The 21,330-nt window shown below is 41.6% G+C and overlaps 1 protein-coding gene across 1 annotated transcript in view; it reads left to right on the forward strand.

Annotated features, from left to right (window-relative positions):
* The window catches only part of LOC133349569 (complement C3), a 217,451-nt gene that overhangs the window by 80,524 nt on the left and 115,597 nt on the right, over positions 1-21,330 (forward strand). Inside the window, exons 12-17 of the mRNA XM_061563138.1 lie at positions 5,189-5,374; positions 7,412-7,606; positions 10,203-10,355; positions 12,430-12,559; positions 19,079-19,147; positions 19,676-19,873. Coding sequence (XP_061419122.1) covers positions 5,189-5,374; positions 7,412-7,606; positions 10,203-10,355; positions 12,430-12,559; positions 19,079-19,147; positions 19,676-19,873 — 931 coding nt within the window. The remainder of the gene's footprint in view (positions 1-5,188; positions 5,375-7,411; positions 7,607-10,202; positions 10,356-12,429; positions 12,560-19,078; positions 19,148-19,675; positions 19,874-21,330) is intronic.

A 21,330-nucleotide genomic window follows, 5' to 3' on the forward strand; every position in this document is an offset into this window, starting at 1 on the left:
CTGTCGGTATATACTTTTCCTTCTACGACCTGAGCCACTGAGCCTTCAGCCAATACTACTTTCAACCCAAGTTTCAGCCAGACCACATCCTGCCAAGAGCCAACCGATTGTCATCCGTTAGTTTATATGTATAACACGTAGGCTTTCGCGACCAATGTTATTCATAATCAACGTTTTTGGGTTTAGATCGCGTTTATTTATAAATGTGTCGTAACCCTCCACCACCCGACACGGCCAATCAGTAAAAATGTGTCACGTTGACAAAGACAAATAGTTCACTGCTTTAGCCCACCGGTGTGTTGAAGCCACAACATTTACAATTTGAGTACGACGTTTCGCTGGTAATTGCATCCAGCATCATCGGGCAATTCGCCAGAATGGTGAGGCTCTGCTGTCTCCCGTTCTTATATAGAGCAGCAGCAGGGTGACGTCATCATTAACTCATCAACTCATCAGGTGCAAAGACTCAAGGGGGGAGTGATTGTAATTATATACTAGATTAGTAATCAGGCTATTGTTACGATGCGAGTTGTAGATTAGTAATCATTTGGAATGTGTTTTATTGTGATTATGCTACATTAGTAATCAGTTAGTGGTTGTTTCCCTTATAAGTAATTGTAATGTATCTTATTTAATAATACGCTTCCAGGCCGCACTAAGCCTGTAGCTGTCTGAGCGATTAAAGTTATTTCTGTTTCTCTCAATTTCAATCGATTCTCTAACTAGTCTTTGCCAGTAGTAACTAGTTTTACACAACACTTCCACGTTGTCAAAATCAATTGAGTGTCCCTGTTGGCATGCATGTTCTGCTACTGCCGACAGTTGTGTTTGTGATAGTTTAATATTTCTCTGGTGTTCTTTTAGTCTTACACTAACGTTACGCCCTGTCTGTCCAATATAGCATCTGCCACATACACAATTAATCCGATATACACCTTCTGTTGATAATTTAGGTAATTCGTCTTTAGTGCACGTTACTAGTTGTTGAATGTTGTGTACTGTACCAAATCTTACTGTAATGTTATGCTTTTGCAAAACACGGGCTAATTTATCAGTTACTCCTGAGATAAATGGTATTTTTATTGTTTTAATAATCTGATCGCTTTCAGCAGTGTTGCTTTGCGATCGTGATTTGGCTTTTAATGCTCTGTTAATTTGAGCATTATTGTAGCCATTCTGTCTTAGTGCTTCTTTAACATGTTTAATCTCTCTCACTAGACTTTCACCATCTGACACTGTTTTAGCCCGATGTATGAGCGTCTTGATAAGAGAGGATTTCTGAGCTGGGTGATGATGCGAATCTGCATTCAGATAGGCATCAGTGTGCGTTGGCTTTCTGTAAACGCTGTGTGTTATTTTACCGTTTGGGCCATGCCCAAGTAAAATATCCAGGAACGGGAGTGTGTTATTCACCTCCATTTCCATGGTGAACTGAATGGCCGGGTTTTGTGCATTGAGATGATTTAGAAAATCGTTAAGTGTATCTTTACCATGTGGCCAGACAACCAAAGTGTCATCCACATATCTAAACCAAAAGGATGGTTTTAATGTGCTCGAGGCAAGTGCTCTGGTTTCAAAGTTTTCCATGTACAAATTTGCTATAGCAGGAGATAAAGGAGAGCCCATTGCTGCTCCCTCCCTTTGTTTAAAGAATTCGCCTCTCCATAAGAAGTAAGTGTTATTTAAACAATGGTCTGCGAGTTTCGGAATATCTTTTGGTAAACCTGTATTCTTTACCAGTGTATCAAGTAATTTAAGCGACTCGCTCACTGGAACCTTAGTGAATAGCGAAATCACATCAAAACTCACCAAAATATCATTAGGGTTAAGTTTAATATCTTTGATCATATTCACAAGATGTTCTGAATTTCTTATGAATGATGATGTCCTACCGATGTAAGGCTGAATTTGTTTAGTTACATATTTTGCTAATTTATAGGTGGCAGAGCCAATTGTACTGACTATAGGTCGTAAAGGGATGCCGACTTTATGGATCTTTGGTAGCCCATACAGTCTAGGTGGTTTTGAAGCCCTTGGCTTCATTAGGAATTGCTCATTTTTTGGGATTAATGAATTTGCAATGATTGCAGTAGTCTTACGTTCCAAAGTATTAGTTGGATCTCGTTTAATTTTAATGTAGGTACTTTCCTCTAATAAATCTTTAATTTTATTATCATAATCGGCTCGTGACATCACTACTGTAGTGCGGCCCTTGTCAGCTGCTAGGATTTGAATATCTTTGTTTAGACGAAGCTCTCTTAAGGCTTTTGCCTCGTTCGAGCTAATATTTACTTTAGGTACTTTACTATTCTCAATAATTTTGGCAACCTCGTGTCTAGTCATCTCTGCCTCATTATGTGGAAGGAGTCTTACTGCTGATTCTACCTCAGCAATTATCTCATCCACTGGAATTGTGCGTGGGGTAACGGCAAAGTTAAGGCCTTTAGAAAGGACAGAAATCATGTCAGTGGTTAAATCAGTGTTAGTCAAGTTCATTACGGTTTTGTTTTTAAATTGTTCGTTTTTAATAGGGATTTGTTTATTGTAAAGTCTAGAAAATTTGTTAATTTGGTTAGCATTTGTTAGATTAAACACATTATCAGCCGATTGTTGTGTTATAGTATCGATTATATTCCAATCATGCATGGACACACTATTGCTTATATTTAAATGTAAATGCTGTGTATGTGGCAGATGCTATATTGGACAGACATGGCGTAACGTTAGTGTAAGACTAAAAGAACACCAGAGAAATATTAAACTATCACAAACACAACTGTCGGCAGTAGCAGAACATGCATGCCAACAGGGACACTCAATTGATTTTGACAACGTGGAAGTGTTGTGTAAAACTAGTTACTACTGGCAAAGACTAGTTAGAGAATCGATTGAAATTGAGAGAAACAGAAATAACTTTAATCGCTCAGACAGCTACAGGCTTAGTGCGGCCTGGAAGCGTATTATTAAATAAGATACATTACAATTACTTATAAGGGAAACAACCACTAACTGATTACTAATGTAGCATAATCACAATAAAACACATTCCAAATGATTACTAATCTACAACTCGCATCGTAACAATAGCCTGATTACTAATCTAGTATATAATTACAATCACTCCCCCCTTGAGTCTTTGCACCTGATGAGTTGATGAGTTAATGATGACGTCACCCTGCTGCTGCTCTATATAAGAACGGGAGACAGCAGAGCCTCACCATTCTGGCGAATTGCCCGATGATGCTGGATGCAATTACCAGCGAAACGTCGTACTCAAATTGTAAATGTTGTGGCTTCAACACACCGGTGGGCTAAAGCAGTGAACTATTTGTCTTTGTCAACGTGACACATTTTTACTGATTGGCCGTGTCGGGTGGTGGAGGGTTACGACACATTTATAAATAAACGCGATCTAAACCCAAAAACGTTGATTATGAGTTTATATGTATGTTGAACTTCTTTATATATTGAGGCCACCTATTTTCAGTGTAATGTGTTTCTGAAATTCTAGTGTGGACCATTTCAACTCCATTTTTAAATACAGTTCTTGCTCTACAATCAAGATGGCTAAATTTTTATTAATGTTACATTGAGACATATCGCTTCAGCATGTATATCAAAGCAGTTATTTCAGGGATGTTGTTGGGTACATTCTTATTGAATTTTGTCCAGCTTGTTTTCTCCTCAATGACATGATGGGTCAGGATGAAAGCCAAGACATGCAGTCAGGCATTGCATCATCTTGAGGTTGGGCATACCACACAGGCATAACAGACTGATAAGATACTGCTTTAACTTTTTCTCCACCAATCCTAGCTGGAAAACATTCATTTAAAATTGGTGGGACATCCAAGGAAATTATTTTGGGAGCTTCACAGAGCTCAAAATGTTATCTGTTCATAAACCCCCATTTTGAAAAGTTACCATTTGTATTTTTTGGACATTTCTAAACTTTCAAAGCATGCACCATTACAATGTTTTACATGGATAACACCGCAAAATGTTTTGAAATTTTAACTTTAGTTGCTCTGGAGCTGATTCATCACAATGTATTTATTTAACAACTATCTTGGCCGCCATCTTGAATTGCGTGCTTCAGGCCAAAAATATGGTTTGGCTACAGCAGTTTTCATAATCGGTGGGATCAGTTTACCCTAATAACATTTTGCAAGCCTGTTACATGATCTGCCTCTTGCATCAATATTTAGGCCCTTTCTTAAATGTGCTACCTCCACTACTAAGACTTTAAACAGAAGCAGGACCATTGTCATTGGGATAAACCTTGAATAAAACAAATACACACTGTTTTATAGACTTTAAATATTTAACCCACATAATGGCATTAAGCAAAAGAACCATGTAAACGGGCACTTATAGTGCTGCCAGGTGAACTCCAAAACAGGGTTCGGTGTGCATGTTCGCAATAGCAGCATCATGAAACCTAGAGTCCTCATTAAGCACCACTTCCAACAGCAGCAGCAACGGTATTAGTACCTGCAACAATGCAGTCACAACATTCTGCCTTTCTGTCGAATCTCTGGCTTTTACAGTCCGTTTTTATACGGCCAGCAAAGCCAATTACATATGCACAACCTGCATAACACGTGCCCTCTCCCACCAATCAAGTGAGGTATTGCTGTTATGTAACTATCTCCTATCCCGATTTATGCCACTGTTCCAAGTGGTCAATCCTACGCAAGGCCATGAGTTTACAAGAGCGGACAATGCCCCCTGCATTCATAGCAATAGAACGTTACACTGTTCTGCTGTCATGTGACAAGTGACCCCCCCCCCTCTTGCGGACAATACAAACTTAACCACATAACAGCACTCTTATTCCATACCAGTTGTGAGGTTGTAAAATTGAATGGACACTTAATTTGTGTAATTCATTATTGTTTTTTTGTTGAGGTCTAGCTCTGGCTACTCTCGGATTTGGGCAGGGGATGTAGCAAAGCCGTTGTGGGGCTGGTAACAATAACAGCGATACACCACTAAGGAGCGTGAACATCGGTGGGAGGCAAAAGGGAAATTTGGGGTCGAGGGCTCACCCTTGTACTAGCCCTAACGTGACCTATCCCAAAAAATAGTACGAATCATAACATCGGCTGCGAGAACCTACGTGCAAAATACTTGAATTTGTGTGTCATGATGAAACGTATCTGTCGATCTGGTTGTTTGTGTGTAGGTGAGAACGGACGAACGACATCCATCGAATGAGCAGGGAGAGCTGGTGTACACAGCTCAGAAATATGCATCTGCAAGCTATATGCACATTGATGTGACACGAATCATGCGATTGGGCGAAACCCTGAACGTGTTTCTGACTGCCAAAACCACACAGCTCAATGCTGTAACACACTTTACATACATGGTACGTATAGTATTGGTGTGGCATTTTATTCAGATTTCTGACTTCCAGTAAGAAAACAATTAATAATCTACTAAATTTGGCAATTGCACAATTTTATCCATTCAAAAACATACAATATTGGCCAAATACCCCAATACAGAAAAAATACTTACAAATGACTCAATTAGGATTACACACAGCAGCAGCATTCCCCTCTCTTGTTAAAACCTGGCAAAACCCTTCTAAAATAACTCTTGGTAAGAAACGCAATAGATGAAATCACAAAGGAAGGCAATGCTATGTTTCACAGTCTGCATGTGTTTCACAGAAAGGAGCGATGTTGCTATGTGTAATCCAAATTAGGTATTTGCGAGTAATTTCTTGAATGTGGCACCGGCATGGAAAGGCCAACTTGTTCCAAATGAAGTCATGGGCTCTTTAACGTCCACTGTGTAGCAAATGGCGCGTAGTATTTTGATGCTTAATACACTGCTTTTAAAAACCAGAAAGCAGTGAATGTGTAATGTATGAACTTGGCGGGAGACGACTTCACGGGTTGCACACCTTTTATTAACACCAACTTATCGTTAGACGGGTGGCTAAGTACAGCCTAACCCACGGGGTTCCCCTGGCTACACCCTCACGGGCTCTTACGCCCCGTAGCTCTCGGAACCCACCCGGCTGGGGTGTCCGTCTCGACTCTGGGTCCCACAGCCTCGTCCCACATGGACGTCAGACCACGGGTCCCACAGCCTCGCCTCCGAGCCACACAGCGTCCCGGCCCTTACAAGGACCGCGGGACCAGGGGTCTCAGGGCCCTATCTCTTCAGCTCCGTCTTCGATCTTCAACTGGTTATCAACTCCCCGAGTGCTCCCGCGCGTCCTCCTTTATAGTCCTCCATGCGGACGTCGCTGAGAGCACCCACCCCAGTTGACCAATCACTGCGTGCTGCCTACGATCCTATTTCCCACATTGTGTCAGCGCGCACAACCACGCACCCCGCGCCGCCCCGTGATCCATCACTGTCGGCGCGTGTTAACACCACCACTCTTGATGTAGCCACGCCCGGCGCGCTCACACACACGCCGCCCCTTTGTCAGCGCGTACCGCCACTACAAATGCAATGCCGCTGGGCCATTTCACTGTCTCAAAATGTGAAACATTCTAAATCAAATAGTGATATTTATGACATTAGTGGTTTGCAGTTAGCATCCGGCAGCTACCCTGGTTATTACTGCAGGTGTATTCACTTTAAATTCACACTGCCTGTTTCAAAGCGGTTGTTAAAGACATCCTGCTGTCATTAGACATGAGTACGCCATTGTGTGCTGGCGTCATGGTCCAAATAAAAAAAAAGACTAAATTACTCAATTGGCATTACACACAGCCATATCGCTCCATATCGTAGACTATATCCATCAATGTAACACAGTGTCTTCCTTAGTGACCACCCTGTGCCATAAGAATGACAAACGTACCTAAGATATCATTATACCCTGCCATGTGGCAAGAGGAATGCAAGTTAGCAAATTGTAACACATGGTCCATCACCAGTTACACTGTTCTAATGTCCTTAAGGAAACATGAATCCTTCTCAGCATGTATCTTCAGCTCCTGGTGTATGCCAGCAAGATGCTCTGTATGATGCTCGTGTCAGAAGGTGCCGTTATGGCCCAACTGCATAAGCTGCCACCCGCCACGGGGATGAGATGATGCAATTACATTCCCAAGGCAACAGTTTAACTTCACAGTTATGGATAAAATGTAGCATAGACACATTTTTGAGAGATGTTTTTGATAGCCACCCTCTTTTACTACCAGGCATATCAGATCGTTTCATACACGATTAGCGACTTGCATCACATCTCATTTCGACACATTTGAAAGAGCACCTCTATCAGTCTATTTGTGGCACACTGACTCAGCACCTAGCCTGCAAGCGGGTATTAGACTGGCAGTAGGGTTGATTATTGCTGTTGTGTGTAATCCCATTTGAGTAATTTCGAAGAACAGATATTTTCGCTTGTCCCTTTAATGCAGCGTGCAATCAATTGCAGGTGCTGACACGAGGCGTGATTGTGAAAACTAACCGCAAGACCAAAGAGTCTGGAGGAGGGCCCTCCAACGTGAGAATACCCATCACACCCGACATGGCTCCTCGCTTCCGTTTCTTGGCCTACTATATCCTGCCAGGCGGCGAAATTGTAGCGGACTCTGTAACAGTGGAAGTCACCGAATTGTGCAAAAGCCAGGTATGTGTATAAAGGAAGCGTGTGCATCACTCGGAAGCAGCATGATATTATCATGTGGGTATATGCACATGCTGTGTTTTCATGTGAAGGGAGTGTAATTTGCACAGGATGCAGTTCCAAGTGGCTTTGCTGTGCACATGACGATTTTGTGATTATTCTTGTGTATGATAGTGAACTACAAACAGATTTTTGAAACATACATCTGTTTAAGGCCAATTTCCAAGAAAAATTTTTTACTGAAATTATTGAGGAAAAAAACTTGTTAAACAGAAGGAAATCATGATAATTGGTTCTTTACCCTTCTATCTGGCAACAAAACTGACACCTTTTACAAGGAGTCATGTTAGCATAGACCACAATACCTGCAGTCATAATACAAACAAAAGAACATAACTCTGATAATGTGCACTGTCCTTGAAGTTGATTGGTCCACACCCGAGACAGCTTTCCTTAGTCTCATATGGGTTGGACCAGATGACGCCAAAAGGCGCACTATCAGAGTTATGTTCTTTTGTTTGTATTATGACTGCAGGTATTGTGGTCTATGCAAACATGACTCCTTGTAAAAAGGTGTCAGTTTTGTTGCCAGATAGAAGGGTAAAGAACCAATTATCATATTTTTACTGGCAAATGAGGTTCCCATAGAGAAGGAAATCATGTTTAGTATTGATGGGGTTGGTTAAACGATAACCCCTACACTGGAATAACAATTTTAGTAATGAGAGTCACAAACTGGTAATCGTTTGCAGTGAAACTTAAGTATTAAGAGGTGGTGTACTTACTCTATATTCCACCACGTGTTACCTGCCAGTCAGAGCATAACTGTGGTGTACCCATTTAAACGTTTGGGTGGATAGAGGCAGTTACCGGTAATGCAATAAAATCTGATTAATTTTTTTTAGAGATACCCTTCAAAGATTGATTAAACATTCTTCTCTGTCATGTCTCCCGATTATTGTCGTGGGGCATCTATCAACATATCCCCTGCAATATTACGTTGTGAGATTACTCTCCAGCACACCCATGTGCTGAAGCAGGAATTAATCGGCACGTTTTTTTCATGTGACAATTGTATTCATTGGCTATCGTGTGAAGGAGGGTTTACGACACTAATTTTAATCATACAACCTGACCCAAAAGTAACCAATTATAAAGCATATGCCTGAAATTTTCTATTTGAGTACTTAAACTGTTTATAAAACGCAGCACCTCGTTGTAGTTGCAGTACACTTCTCACGTGTATACAGCCGTGTGTATAATTATTACATCTACATCTTTTGGATGGTGAATATACATTTCATTATATCAATAGGCATTAATCTGCATATGTTCTTTAATCCGTGTCTTTCTCTTTCTTTGCCTCAATGTGATGCCGAATGTGCATCTCTTCGTGCCTCTGCACACTTTTCAGTTTTGTTCCATGTTGTCGTTCTTGACAGCGTGTTTCCGAACCCCACATGTCATGCCTGAATATCTCTATATGAAGTAAATATTCATGTCCTTCTCGACATCATCTTCAACCGTGGTTATATTTAGATGCTGGATAAATAAGCATCATAACAACGATAATAATGATGAAATAAATATAACTCTTGTCCGTGTGACCTTCCCTCCTGATACGAGAGCGTACTCCGTGCATTTGGAGGGTGGGTAGGAATTGGAGGTGTAACGCGGGTGATGTCATCACCCAAATGTGCACTGTGACATCACTGCAGTGCACCTGTAAGCCAGCCTGCCAGTAATGCAGAAAAAAGCCAGCACAATCATTTTACTATATCATACTAGGTGTTTTTTGGGGCACCTACGGCGCCCCTCACAAGCATTTACGGCCTTCGGCCAGGAAAGTCACGAAAAAAATTGCACACGAACGATGCATTCACGCAAGCAGCCGATGCTCTATTTTGTATTTTTAAAATGAAACATCTTTGAATCGTATTATGTTTTGAATTAGATAATTTTATCTCTTCATTAAAAGCTTGTATCATGTTACATCTGGAAGACTTCATTGATAACGACATTTTGTGTGAATTTTCTCTCGTCGTTAAGTAGATGGCCTTGCTGGGGGGGTTCGGTTCGATGCGGACTTTCACCTATTTGGGATTGTGGGATCGAGATAAGGCGACATAGAGCTGGCTGTAGGAGAAGACTGCCGTCTGCAGATCGTTTCCAACGTAATCGAACGTCTGTCCCTGCGCCTCCGTCGTTAATGCAGGGGGCGCGAAGGTTTGCAGTGCATGATAACGACAGAAAGTGCAGAGTTCATCACAGATATATAAAGTTGTGCGCTTATAAAAAGAGTATGATTGCACATAATAATACAATTATTAAACGGCAATACATATCGCAACAGAGTGTAATGCTATAGTTCACGTCCTGGTGCTGTGGATTGTTGCGTTACAGGATCGTGAGAGCTCGTGGTGGTTTGGCGAGGCCTTTATCCAGCAGTGGATTGACCATGGCAGATGACTACAATGCTGCTGTTTCCATGAACTTGATGGCAGCTGTACCATACACTATTTTCCTGGTCGTATCATATTCGACAAATTTCATGTCATGAACATTTGTTCCTAACGAGTTTGATATTTTCCATCCTCAGGTGTCTCTTTCATTAAAAGGCCGCCCCACATTGGAACCAAAGGCCATGCTAACTTTGGATTTGATTGGGGAACCTGATGCCAGAGTAGGTCTGCTCGCTGTCGATCAAGCCGTCTACGCTGTCAACCGTAAACACCGACTTACACAAGACAGGGTGTGTATTCACATTTGCATGGCACTGCCATTCGTACATTTGGTGTTCGTTCCATTCTTACACCACGTGACTATGCTGAAGGGAGGGGGGCAGTGTTTACAGACGGATATAGTCTGTCAATAGTGGGAGATGTGGTTATATGTAATCCAAATTGAGTATTTTGTGGGTAATTCTACACATTTGTCCCATGAGACCAGCAAACAATGGCCTACTCATTTAGATTGAAGTGATGGGATGTTTAAAGCCTGCTGTGAAGCAGACAGCATGCATGTAATTAATAACGCACCCGCGGTGATATCCAGTATTTCTAACCATTGCTCTTGAGTATTTGGCAGACATAAGAGAAGATACAAATTTTGCAAGGCATGAAAGTGATCAAGTCCACGGAGAAAATAGTTTTCTTTAACCGCGATGGAAAACTGGATTATGCCGTTGAGCATATATTTAATGTCTGAATTGTTCCATGACAGAGTTATTTATGACTATGGAGGTGTGATAGTTGAACTGGAACTAGAAACCGGGTTTAACCATTCATTTTCTGGAACCATAACTCTAACCCATATACAATGTGTTGCTCCGGCATTAAAATGTTCTTTCAACCTGTAGCTGGGTTGTTGAAAGTAAAAATGGCCACGATCCCTCAGCCAATTCCCAGTTATAGCCTATTACGAGCTCTGTTTCCTCTGTCTCCATATGGCATCTTGTGCACATAGCTACAATACTCGACAGTCCGTTATTGTAGGGGGTGGAAACAAATGTTGTGTGTTGGGGTGGTGACATGGCTCAGCAGAAATTTGCAATTCGAACCCAGCTTGCTGCCTTGGTCAATACTGTGGTGTGTATTACCTATAAAAAAAATACTACGTGTTATCTGCTTTGCCAGGAATGTTAAGATCCCTTGACATCATTTGAAATTATTAAACAACTTTGCTCAAGCCACGTGTTCAAATTTGTCAAATTCAAAGAATAACACCTGAAATTGGGATTACACACAGCAACATCACCCCAGACCACGAAATGGCTTCAGATTATGTCTGTGAAACCGGTTTCATGATAGTTTCACGCTATAAGAATTGCACAAATACCATATGCACTAGTGACGATGATGACATTCTATTTGTTGATATAATTATCACAGCGATTGGGGTCAAGTGTAGGTGGCAGGGTGACACAGTGATAATGATCTTGATTGGAAGCTTTCGTGACTGCAGGAATCCATACTCTTTGGTTTTTTCGGTTAAGTCACGTAGGTATAAAAAAATACATCACGACGTTTCGGGCACAACACAAGCGTCCATCATCACGATGATGATGGACGCTTGTGATGATGGACGCTTGTGTTTCGCCCGAAACGTCGTGATTTATTTTATTTTATACCTACTTGACTTTCCCGAAAGAACCAAAGAGTACAGTGAGAATGCTTGCATAGCAAGAAATCCTGGGTTTAATTCCCGACTCAGTTGCTTATCTGTGTGGAGTTTGTATGTTATGTCCCTGTTCTGCATGGGTTTCCTCTGGATTGTTTGGATTATTCACTTAAGCAAAAACATACAATGTAACTGGTATTGGCCACAACATTTCAATGCAGAAAATATCTTCACAAATTGGTCAATTTGGATTAAACATAGCAACATTATTCCCATACTGCAAATACTTGGCAGGACATTCCTGAAACGAGTCTTGAGATTCAGTGAGGTCTTCCTGGGTAAAAAAGCATTATAATAAAAAATGTAATTGCGGTGGTGTGGATCTTGGGGGAGTGGTGGCGCAGTGGTTAGTGCACGGCATTATTAACTCGGCGACCTGAATTTGATTTCCACTAACGGTCAACACCAGTGATGATTATCTGAATCAGCCCTAGGTTTCCCCTCAGTTGACCCAGTTTCAAATGAGTACCTGGTGTGGTATGTGAAACATCGCCACTAAAGGGACGAAGGCAGCCGGGCATGGTGCTGGCAACGCACCACCCAATTGTGTACCATACCAGCCTTCATAGGCTCTAGCCAACAAAACTTGCCTCAACAGTTTGTTAAACACTATGTTGGGGATTTTTGTTTCTGATGTGGATGTGAAGGTGTGGAAGGCAATGGAGACCTTCGATACAGGCTGCACAGCAGAGGGTGGCGCGGGAGCACAGGGCGTCTTCTCGGACGCAGGCTTGGCTCTGATCACCAGCAAGGGCCTTAACACTACTGATCGATCCGGTGGGTCTTCGTAAAACTAAACATTATCACAACGAGTTTACTTCTTTTATTTTAGCATTTGGTGCACAGGAAAACCTCACCGAACGCAGAGGCCACGTTTCTGGAAAATGCCGTTTTGGGCAAAGGTGGGTTCGACAAAAAATAGACCTCGTGGAAAAAATAGGCTTGCATTCATGGGTCCGCAATTATCACCTCCTCTCTCTTTGTTTAACTAATTCTAAGTTATTTTATTCCCTTGGTATCACGTAAAATTTGTAAAACACACACACACCACACGTAAATAAAATAAAATATATGAGGACATAGAATTAAATACAAGTGAAGCTGATTTTATTTACTGATGATAAATGACGATGGTGAACATGTTGGCGGGGGTCTGTTGAAGGGGGTTCACAGTGTTGAGAGACCCTCTCTCCAAGGTCATCATCAGGGTCAGTTGAGACCCCTGGGAGCATTCAGGAGAGTGTTTTGATGGAGGATCAGAGGAAGAATTGGCTCGAGAGCTGATAGGCATTACTGTAGGTGAGGTTGAGCATTGCGACGATGGTGTTGGTGGTGGGGCTGACTGAGGTCGCGTGCTTCTTATGGTGGGGTCTGCCTTTGAAAAATACGTGGCGATGGACGTTTGTTTAGCTATCAATTGGAAACTTCTATAAATTGCTCTCTAGAGGTGTAATACAACTTTCACATCTCTCTTAAATTGTATGCCTATCTTCATGAAAGGTTATTTACTGTATCTATTGCTTATTCAAATCACAAAAAGCACTCGGATAATGCCTTTATTATCATCTGACACCGAAGAAGTGGCTTTTCATCCTCTTCACTCTCACCGGATGGTTATTCAGCTGATTATATCAGGTCTTCCAGATCTTTCTCCCTGAGCTCAATATTTCTAGCCAAAGTGATGATCTTTATAACTTCACCAGGGACGTTTGGGAAACCATGGAAGTGTTTGACGATCTCCAGCAGCAATTTCCCCCAGAGCGAGTAAAGATTCGAACCTTTGATAGCATCTATTGACTCATTGATGTGAGTGATGCATTTGATTGTGTTATAATCCTTCCAACAATCACCAACAGTGGCAGAAGGATCCCTTTCTAATGTATCAATTATGTCCTGGAATGTTCTGCGTGTGAAATATAACTTGAACGTGGCTACAACCCCTTGGTCAATTGTCTGCAAGAGAGTCGTTGTGTTGGGAGGCAAAATAGCCACATTCACATTTGGTTGAGCAAATTGTATGCACTGGGGACGTCCTGGTGCATAATTATCAATGACAAAAATAATATTGAAAGATAAATATTGATTTCTTCAGTACTTTTCAACCACGTGAACGAAGCAGCTGTTCAATCAGTCTACCGATTAGCTCTCCAAGTGACTGAAATATGCTGCTTATTTTTGCCCTTCAGTGCTTGGGGGTTCAAAGACCAATACACCATCATTGTACTCTTAGGTTTTTTCTGGTAAAGTCACGTAGGTAATAAATAAATAAAAATTAATAAAAGTAAAATTAAAAATCACGACGTTTCGGAGGCAACACAAGCTTCCGTCTTCAGGTGGAACCGTCACAGCACGCTTGCTGTATCAAGTAAAAGAGACATTCCAAGAGACCCGGCCTTGTATATATACTGGTTGAGGGGAGAGGAGCCAGGGTAGGCCCCTGGATAGGAGTTTTTTTTTATCATGATAAGGTTGGTGCGGCTGAGGCTGCTGCTAGTCTACATAACAAAGGACTGAGCCTTTGTTATGTAGATTGCTTGAGAGGGGGAGGTGCCAGAGTTGTTAAGGTGTGGCTGCTGCTAATGGGACTGAGCCTTTGTTATGTAGACTGGTTGAGAAGGGGAGGTGCCAGAGTTGTTAAGGTGCGGCTACTGCTACTGCTAATGGGACTGAGCCTTTGTTATGTAGATGGTAGAAGCAAAAAAGCAGGTCAGGAAGAAACAGCCTCTTGCTATGTTGCTGGGTGGGTAAAACTTAAAGCAGGAAACCAGCGTGTGAAAAAGAAGCTAAACATTATGAAACAAAACTGGCTGTCTATCAGTAAACTGTACGGTAACTAAAGAAAAGTTGCCTGTCAATAAGATGGTCCGAATATGTGTAGTTACATATTTTTTGCATGGTTAATAACATCGTTCCAATGATTACTCAGTTTGCACCCATCATCACGGTTGAAATTATGTCTGTGTTTGTATATCTGGATGGCTTCGTGCACAAACCTTTGATGGTAGCCAGGAGGTTTGCAGAGTACCTTGGTCTCGGAAAAGACAATCTCATGAGAGCCCACAGCCTTGTAGCAATGATCGGCAATGGCAGAAGAATTAGTTTTGCCGTGTTTCAGATCTGACTTGTGCTCACGGACACGATCAGAGATATGAAGTTTCGTTTCTCCAATGTAACAATCACCACAGCTGCAACTCACTTTGTAGACTCCAGGGTATTGTAAGTCAGGAATGACATATTTCACAGATGGAATTAGATCACGGATTTTATGTACTGTACTGAATCGGATTTGGATCTTATATTTGTTTAGAATTTTGGAGATCTTTTTGGTCACGCCTGCTATGTATGGCAACGTGATAGTTTTGATCAGAGTTTCAAGTGGCTGTTTCTGTATGGTGGGAGAAACAGCTTGGCGGATGGTGCGGTCAGAGTATCCGTTCATCCTGAGGGCCCGATGTACATGTCTTAATTCACTGGCCAGGTGGTGTTGGTCAGAAATGCCATGAGCTCTGTGGTATAGCGTTTTGATGAGATATTCTTTTGAGACGGGTGGTGGTGGGAATCCGGTTTCAAGTAGGAATCTGTGTGGGTGGCTTTCCTGTAGACAGAATGTCCCAAGGATCCGTCAGGTCTCCTCTCAAACAGAATATCTAAGAATGGCAGTTTGCCATCTTTCTCCACTTCCATGGTGAATCTGATGGATGGGTGTCTGGAATTGATGTGGTCCAAGAAGTGGTTCAATGCTGGGAGGCCATGTGGCCAAATGACGAAAGTGTCATCCACATACCTCTTCCACAGGGAAGGATGCAGGGTGGATGTCTGGATGGCGTCTGATTCAAACTTTTCCATGAACATGTTGGCTATCACTGGTGACAAGGGGGAGCCCATAGGGGTACCCTCATTCTGTTTGTAGAAGGTGCCATTCCAGGTAAAATAAGTGTTGGTGAGGCAATGCCTAACCAGCACAGATACATCCGAATTCAATCCATGTTGGATCAAGTCCTCAATTATTGTTAGGGTGTCAGGCACTGGGACTTTGGTAAACAGAGATACTACATCAAAACTGACGAGGATATCATCAGGAGATAGTACCATGTCCTTGACCATAGAGACTAATTGGGTGGAGTTGAGTACTGCCGAAGAGGTCTTGCCTGTGAAGGGAAGCAGAGTATCTGATAGAAAACGGGCTAGTTTGTAGGTAGGAGAGTTGATCGTCGACATGATGGGTCATAGCGGGGTGCCTTCTTTATGGATCTTGGGAAGACCATAAAGTCTGGGAGGTCTTGCCGCCGATGGTTTTAGAGAGGGACGTTTGGTTGTTTCGATTAGGGAAGTCGAACTGGTGATGATCTTGTTAGTTTTTGTCGTTAGGCTGTTAGTAGGATCGCTTTTAATTTTGGAGTAACTCCAATAAGTAGGTCCATTAGCAGTAGCCACACCTTAACAACTCTGGCACCTCCCCCTCTCAAACAGTCTACATAACAAAGGCTCAGTCCTTTGGTATGTAGACTATCAGCAGCTTCAGCCGCACCAACCTTATCATAATAAAAAAACTCCTATCCAGGGGCCTACCCTGGCTCCTCCCCCCTCAATCAGTATATATATACAAGGCCGGGTCTCTTGGAATTTCTCTTTTACTTGATACAGCAAGCGTGCTGTGACGGTTCCACCTGAAGACGGAAAAGCATGTGTTGCCTCCGAAACATCGTGATTTTTTATTTTACTTTTATTTAAAAAAAATTTTACCTACATGACTTTACCGAAAAAACCTAAGAGTATGAATCCTTGCAGTCACGAAAGCTTCAAATCTAGAATTAACACCATCATTGGTATCATCATGAAGTCCCCGATGCATTTGTACAAAAAATAAGAGTTGTTCGCTCTTTGGCAGTCTCAAATTCCGGAGCTGTTTTCTTGTTTTTAGATATGAACATTTTATTAGACATCCTCTTCCAATACAGCATTGAATGTTTGTTGAGGCTTGTCCTCCCCCTTGTCGATAATTGGTTTAACATCGTCTGGGATGTTCTTTGTGGGTTCGTAGTCAGCTAATACAGATTCCTCAAGCAACTTCACGTTACATAGGATGAATCTTTTTTTTCTCAAACCTTATTCTCTTTATTCTGAAACCTGTCTACTGGCCCCAAATTTAGAGTTACTGGTAGCACTTTAAACTTTAATTTATTTCAAAACATGGCCATGAAGGTGGCTAGCCTTCTACCTTACCACTGCACCACAAATTGAAGGTCCTTTCCATTTTCTCTATTAATGAATCACGTCGAACAACAAAAATACTTCATTGTTTTTTTACCCTTTTATCTGGCAACAAAACTGACACCTTTTTTAACAAGGAGTCATGTTTACATTGACCACAATACCTGCGGTCGGAATGCAAACAAAAAACACAACTCTGATAATGTATGCACTGTCCTTGAAATTGATTGGTCCACACCCGAGACAGCTTTTATTAGAGCCTAGTCTCACATAGTGTTGGACTAGATGACGCCAAAAGGCGCAAAACTCAAAGACAATACACCATCAGAGTATGAGAACTCGGATAAGCATTTACACCATTGGAACCTCCTTTGCCAGTAGCAAAATATGATAATTGTTCTTCTTGGTTCTTTCGGTAAAGTCACGTAGAAGGGAAGTAATAAAATAATAAAAATAAAACATAATAAAATCAAATAATTCTCACGACGTTTCGGCTACAACGCAAGCAGCCGTCTTCAGATGATAATTGTTTTTTACCCTTTTATCTGTCAACAAAACTGACACCTTTTTATTACAGTGGGTCAGGAAATTATTGATTGGTAATGCCAATGGCTGAGCCATCTGCTCACCACTGTGCTGGCGACCTGTGCTGCGATGCTGAATTGATTGGCCCGTTGTGCATGCTGATGGTTTAATCCTACCCTTTAAAAGTGGAGTCGTCCCATGTGAATGTGTGGACATGCCATGAAGAATAACGGGAGTTGAGTAAGCTCATTGGGGTGGAAGATGGCAGCCTTCACTCGGCCCACTCTGTTAAGTGAGAAATCATGACTCATTCCATCAACCCAGTGGCCAAACATTGATCAACGATCTCCCAGTTTCCAGAGCAACAACAACTCAAGACACCAGAACGGCCCTCTTTTCCAGGGTCAAAGACACTTTCAGATAGGTCCTCCAATTCAACATTCAGGATCTATACATTGGTGACTTTAACAGCCATCACACTCTGTGGAGCTATAGAGCAAATTAACCTGATAGAGAAGACCCCAAAAGACTGGACTACTGCGGTAGATCTGCAACAGGCCTTCGATACCAAACAGTGAGCAACTGTCTAACTGCGCTCACTAGAAATACGACTATAACCCGGACATTACCATTGTTTCCAAAGATCAAAATGAAATCGTGCTGTATGCATCCTGCAAAATACTCCTAAAATTCCTTAACAGCTAACATAAGCCCACGATTTGTGTGACAGTCAACACACTGCCACAAGGCTCAGTATTCACGCCAGTGCTCTGCAATGTCTGCACGAGTGACAAAGTAGTGCAAATTTGCATGTATGGATGACCTTACCCTGGCAGCACAAGCAGCCACCTTCCATTACATCGAGTCCATGCAGGGTTATTTTCAGAAACTGGTCCAGAAACTGGCAAGTACAAGCTGAGGAGCATCTGCATTTGTGTTACAGACAATAGCAAAGGCCGTTGTGTATTGCATAGATCAGCGGTCGGGAACCTATGGCTCGCGAGCCATATATGGCTCTTCCGGTGATGGCATATGGCTCCCAGACAATTTTGAGTTGAAAAAAATAAAAAAATTAAAATTAAAATTTTTAAATAAAATCAGTTTGGAACTGATTTTAAAATACTTGTGATATTGCTTAATAATACTGTGTCATTTTAAAGTAAACAGAAATTAGTTTTGAAGATAAATTTCACGGGTCACGGGTCCCGTGACCAGAAGTCGCATTAAAAGTAAGACGTATTTAGTTTATTATACGTTAAAAATACTATATGGCTCTCAATGAAAGATATTTAGAAATATTTGGCTTTTATGGCTCTCCCAGTCAAAAAGGTTCCCGACCCCTGGCATAGATGAAACTTGTACAGCACCGATTAGGATGAGAAGTAACCACACTCTTTGCAGTTCCCAAGGTTTGAAATGTAGCTTCATAATGTGAACATTAACAATGTTTTCAGGAAAAAAACATTTAGGTTGTAATTAACAAATGTGGAATGTCACGATATTACACGATGACTGTGTTTTACTGTATAATTACATTCCCATTGAAATGCTTCTTTGCAGAAATCGGGTGTCCAAAAGTGCCCTCACGAAAACCAAGACAGCTCTCAATGTTGCAGATCAGGAGGGAAGGTATGAGATGAATTGTTTCACCAGGACAACCATTTTAATGACTTCGCAGCAAGGGGGGGGGGGGGGGTGGGGAGAATACCATATTTAAAATTAGGTGTCGTGGCTGGTACTCCTGGGTAATAAAACATAATAGTCATATATAATAATGCAGTGTAATGTGGCATTTTCAATATACGATTCTGTATATATGTGGATAATCGTGAGTAATGTATATGAATGTGAGTAATGTTATTGTTTGATCCCAAACACTTTATGACCATGCCCACGTCCAGACATTATACTGCCAAGCAGTGCAAGTCAGCATGCCAAACAAATTTCAGGATTCTTACAAAATACTTTTCAAATGTTCACGAGTAATATATCAATGTGTGATAATATTTAAACACGCCTGGTTAGTGTGGAAGAGTAGGCCAATATATCCGCTTGAGAGTCTCTCTAGAGCTCTGTCAAGTTGAGGCCTTTCCAACAGCGAATATCAGTATGCAGTTCCAGGGCTGTGCTTGTAATTGTAACTTTACATTTTTCTAGCGGAAAAATACACTCAAGAATTTCGCAAATGCTGCGTGGATGGTTTGAAGATGAGCCCCACTGGCCAGGGATGTGAAGAACGTCTGAAGCGTGTCACAGGCCCAAAGGAATGTGTTGATGCCTTTCTTCAGTGTTGCAAGAAAGCAGAAGAGTACAGGAAATCCGAAAGCCTTGGTGCCAAGACCGTTTTGAGGCGGAGTAAGATTCACGCATGCCAAAACACGCCGGCTTCCATTGCACATTTAGTGACAGTTTCAAGAACACTAGTGTACTCTATGAGCACTTAAAACAAAGTTTGTTGAGCCCAGGTCCAAATGGCAAAAACCTTAAACAGCTAGCCCCTAAAATTCACTACCAAAGTTGTAATAGAAAATAGTTCACAAACATGTTTCTTTTTCGCATTGGGCAAGATTATAACTAATTAAAAAAAAAAAAGATTTGAAGGAATTCCAAAATGGAGAAGTGCGAGAAAAGAAGCATAAAGATAAGTGTTGTGACCTGAAGTGTGGTGAGTGAGTGGCCGGATGACCGTGTTGTTGTGATCTGCAGTGTAGTGGTTGAACACAGTGTGGATGATTGAAAACGGTCAGTCTGGTAGACCGAGTCCTCAACATAGGTGGAGGAATAAATGAGTGAAGTTAATGGGAACATCCACCATGGTAGCAGTGATCGAAGAGTGATAAGGAGGCGACTGACCACCGGTGAGCGAGTGGTTGGAGTGAGTCGGTGGGTGCACAGTGGGTGTTGCATCATTAGTCACCCTGACTGCTTTGCCATGAATTCCATCAAGTCAAGTGCAGTGAGGTAGAAACTTGTTCTCTCATATTTTTTCAAATATAATCTTGAAGTTTATTATTTTTAAATCCTTTATATTAAGTTTGCTTGCCAATTAATGTTCGTGAAATTTTTTTAATTTTTTTTTACACTTTTTAGGACAAAAATATTATATTTAATTACCAATTGCTTAATGGTGCAATGCAATCATCTGACCCATAGGTGGCAGCCATCTCAAGCCAGAGGACGAGAGGACTCTAGCCGCCACGCATATAAAGGATTTAGAGTGAAAAACTTTGTTTTTACGGGTTATACTTGTTAACAGTCAACTCTCAATGATCTGCATTGTGGTGTAACGCATGTAAACCGAGAACACAGATAAAGCAAAACGAATTATCTGGAGATTCTGTTGTGTTGGCAGTGGTTCTGCAGAATCAGTGTCATTGTTTTAAGTTTATATATTTTCCCCCTGTTCTGCAAACTGAAAGTGTGTGAATGGAGTTTGTATGTTCTCCCGCTTGTTGTGCAGAGTAAAAATGTGTGGAGTTTGATGTTTTCACCCTATTCAGCAGAGTGAAAGTGAGTGCGTTGGAGTTTGTATGTTCTCCCCCTGGTCTACAGAGTGAAATTAAGTGCGTGTAATTTTATGTTCTCCCCGTGCTCTGCAGAGTGAAAGTGAGTGCGTGGAGTTTTTTATGTTCTCACCGTGTTGTGCAGAGTGAAAGTGGAGTTTGTGTGTTTTCACCCTGGTCTGCATGGGTTTCTCCCAGTTCTCCGATTTCCTCCCATAACTAAAAACACATACATTGTAACTGCTATTGGCCAAAACATCCGAATGCTGAAAGGTTACCCGCAAATTACTCATTTTGTTTACACAAAGC

The sequence above is a fragment of the Lethenteron reissneri genome, chromosome 30 (genome assembly GCF_015708825.2).
Source record: "Lethenteron reissneri isolate LAM-NWPU_2019-01 chromosome 30, ASM1570882v1, whole genome shotgun sequence".
NCBI classification, from domain to species: domain Eukaryota; kingdom Metazoa; phylum Chordata; class Hyperoartia; order Petromyzontiformes; family Petromyzontidae; genus Lethenteron; species Lethenteron reissneri.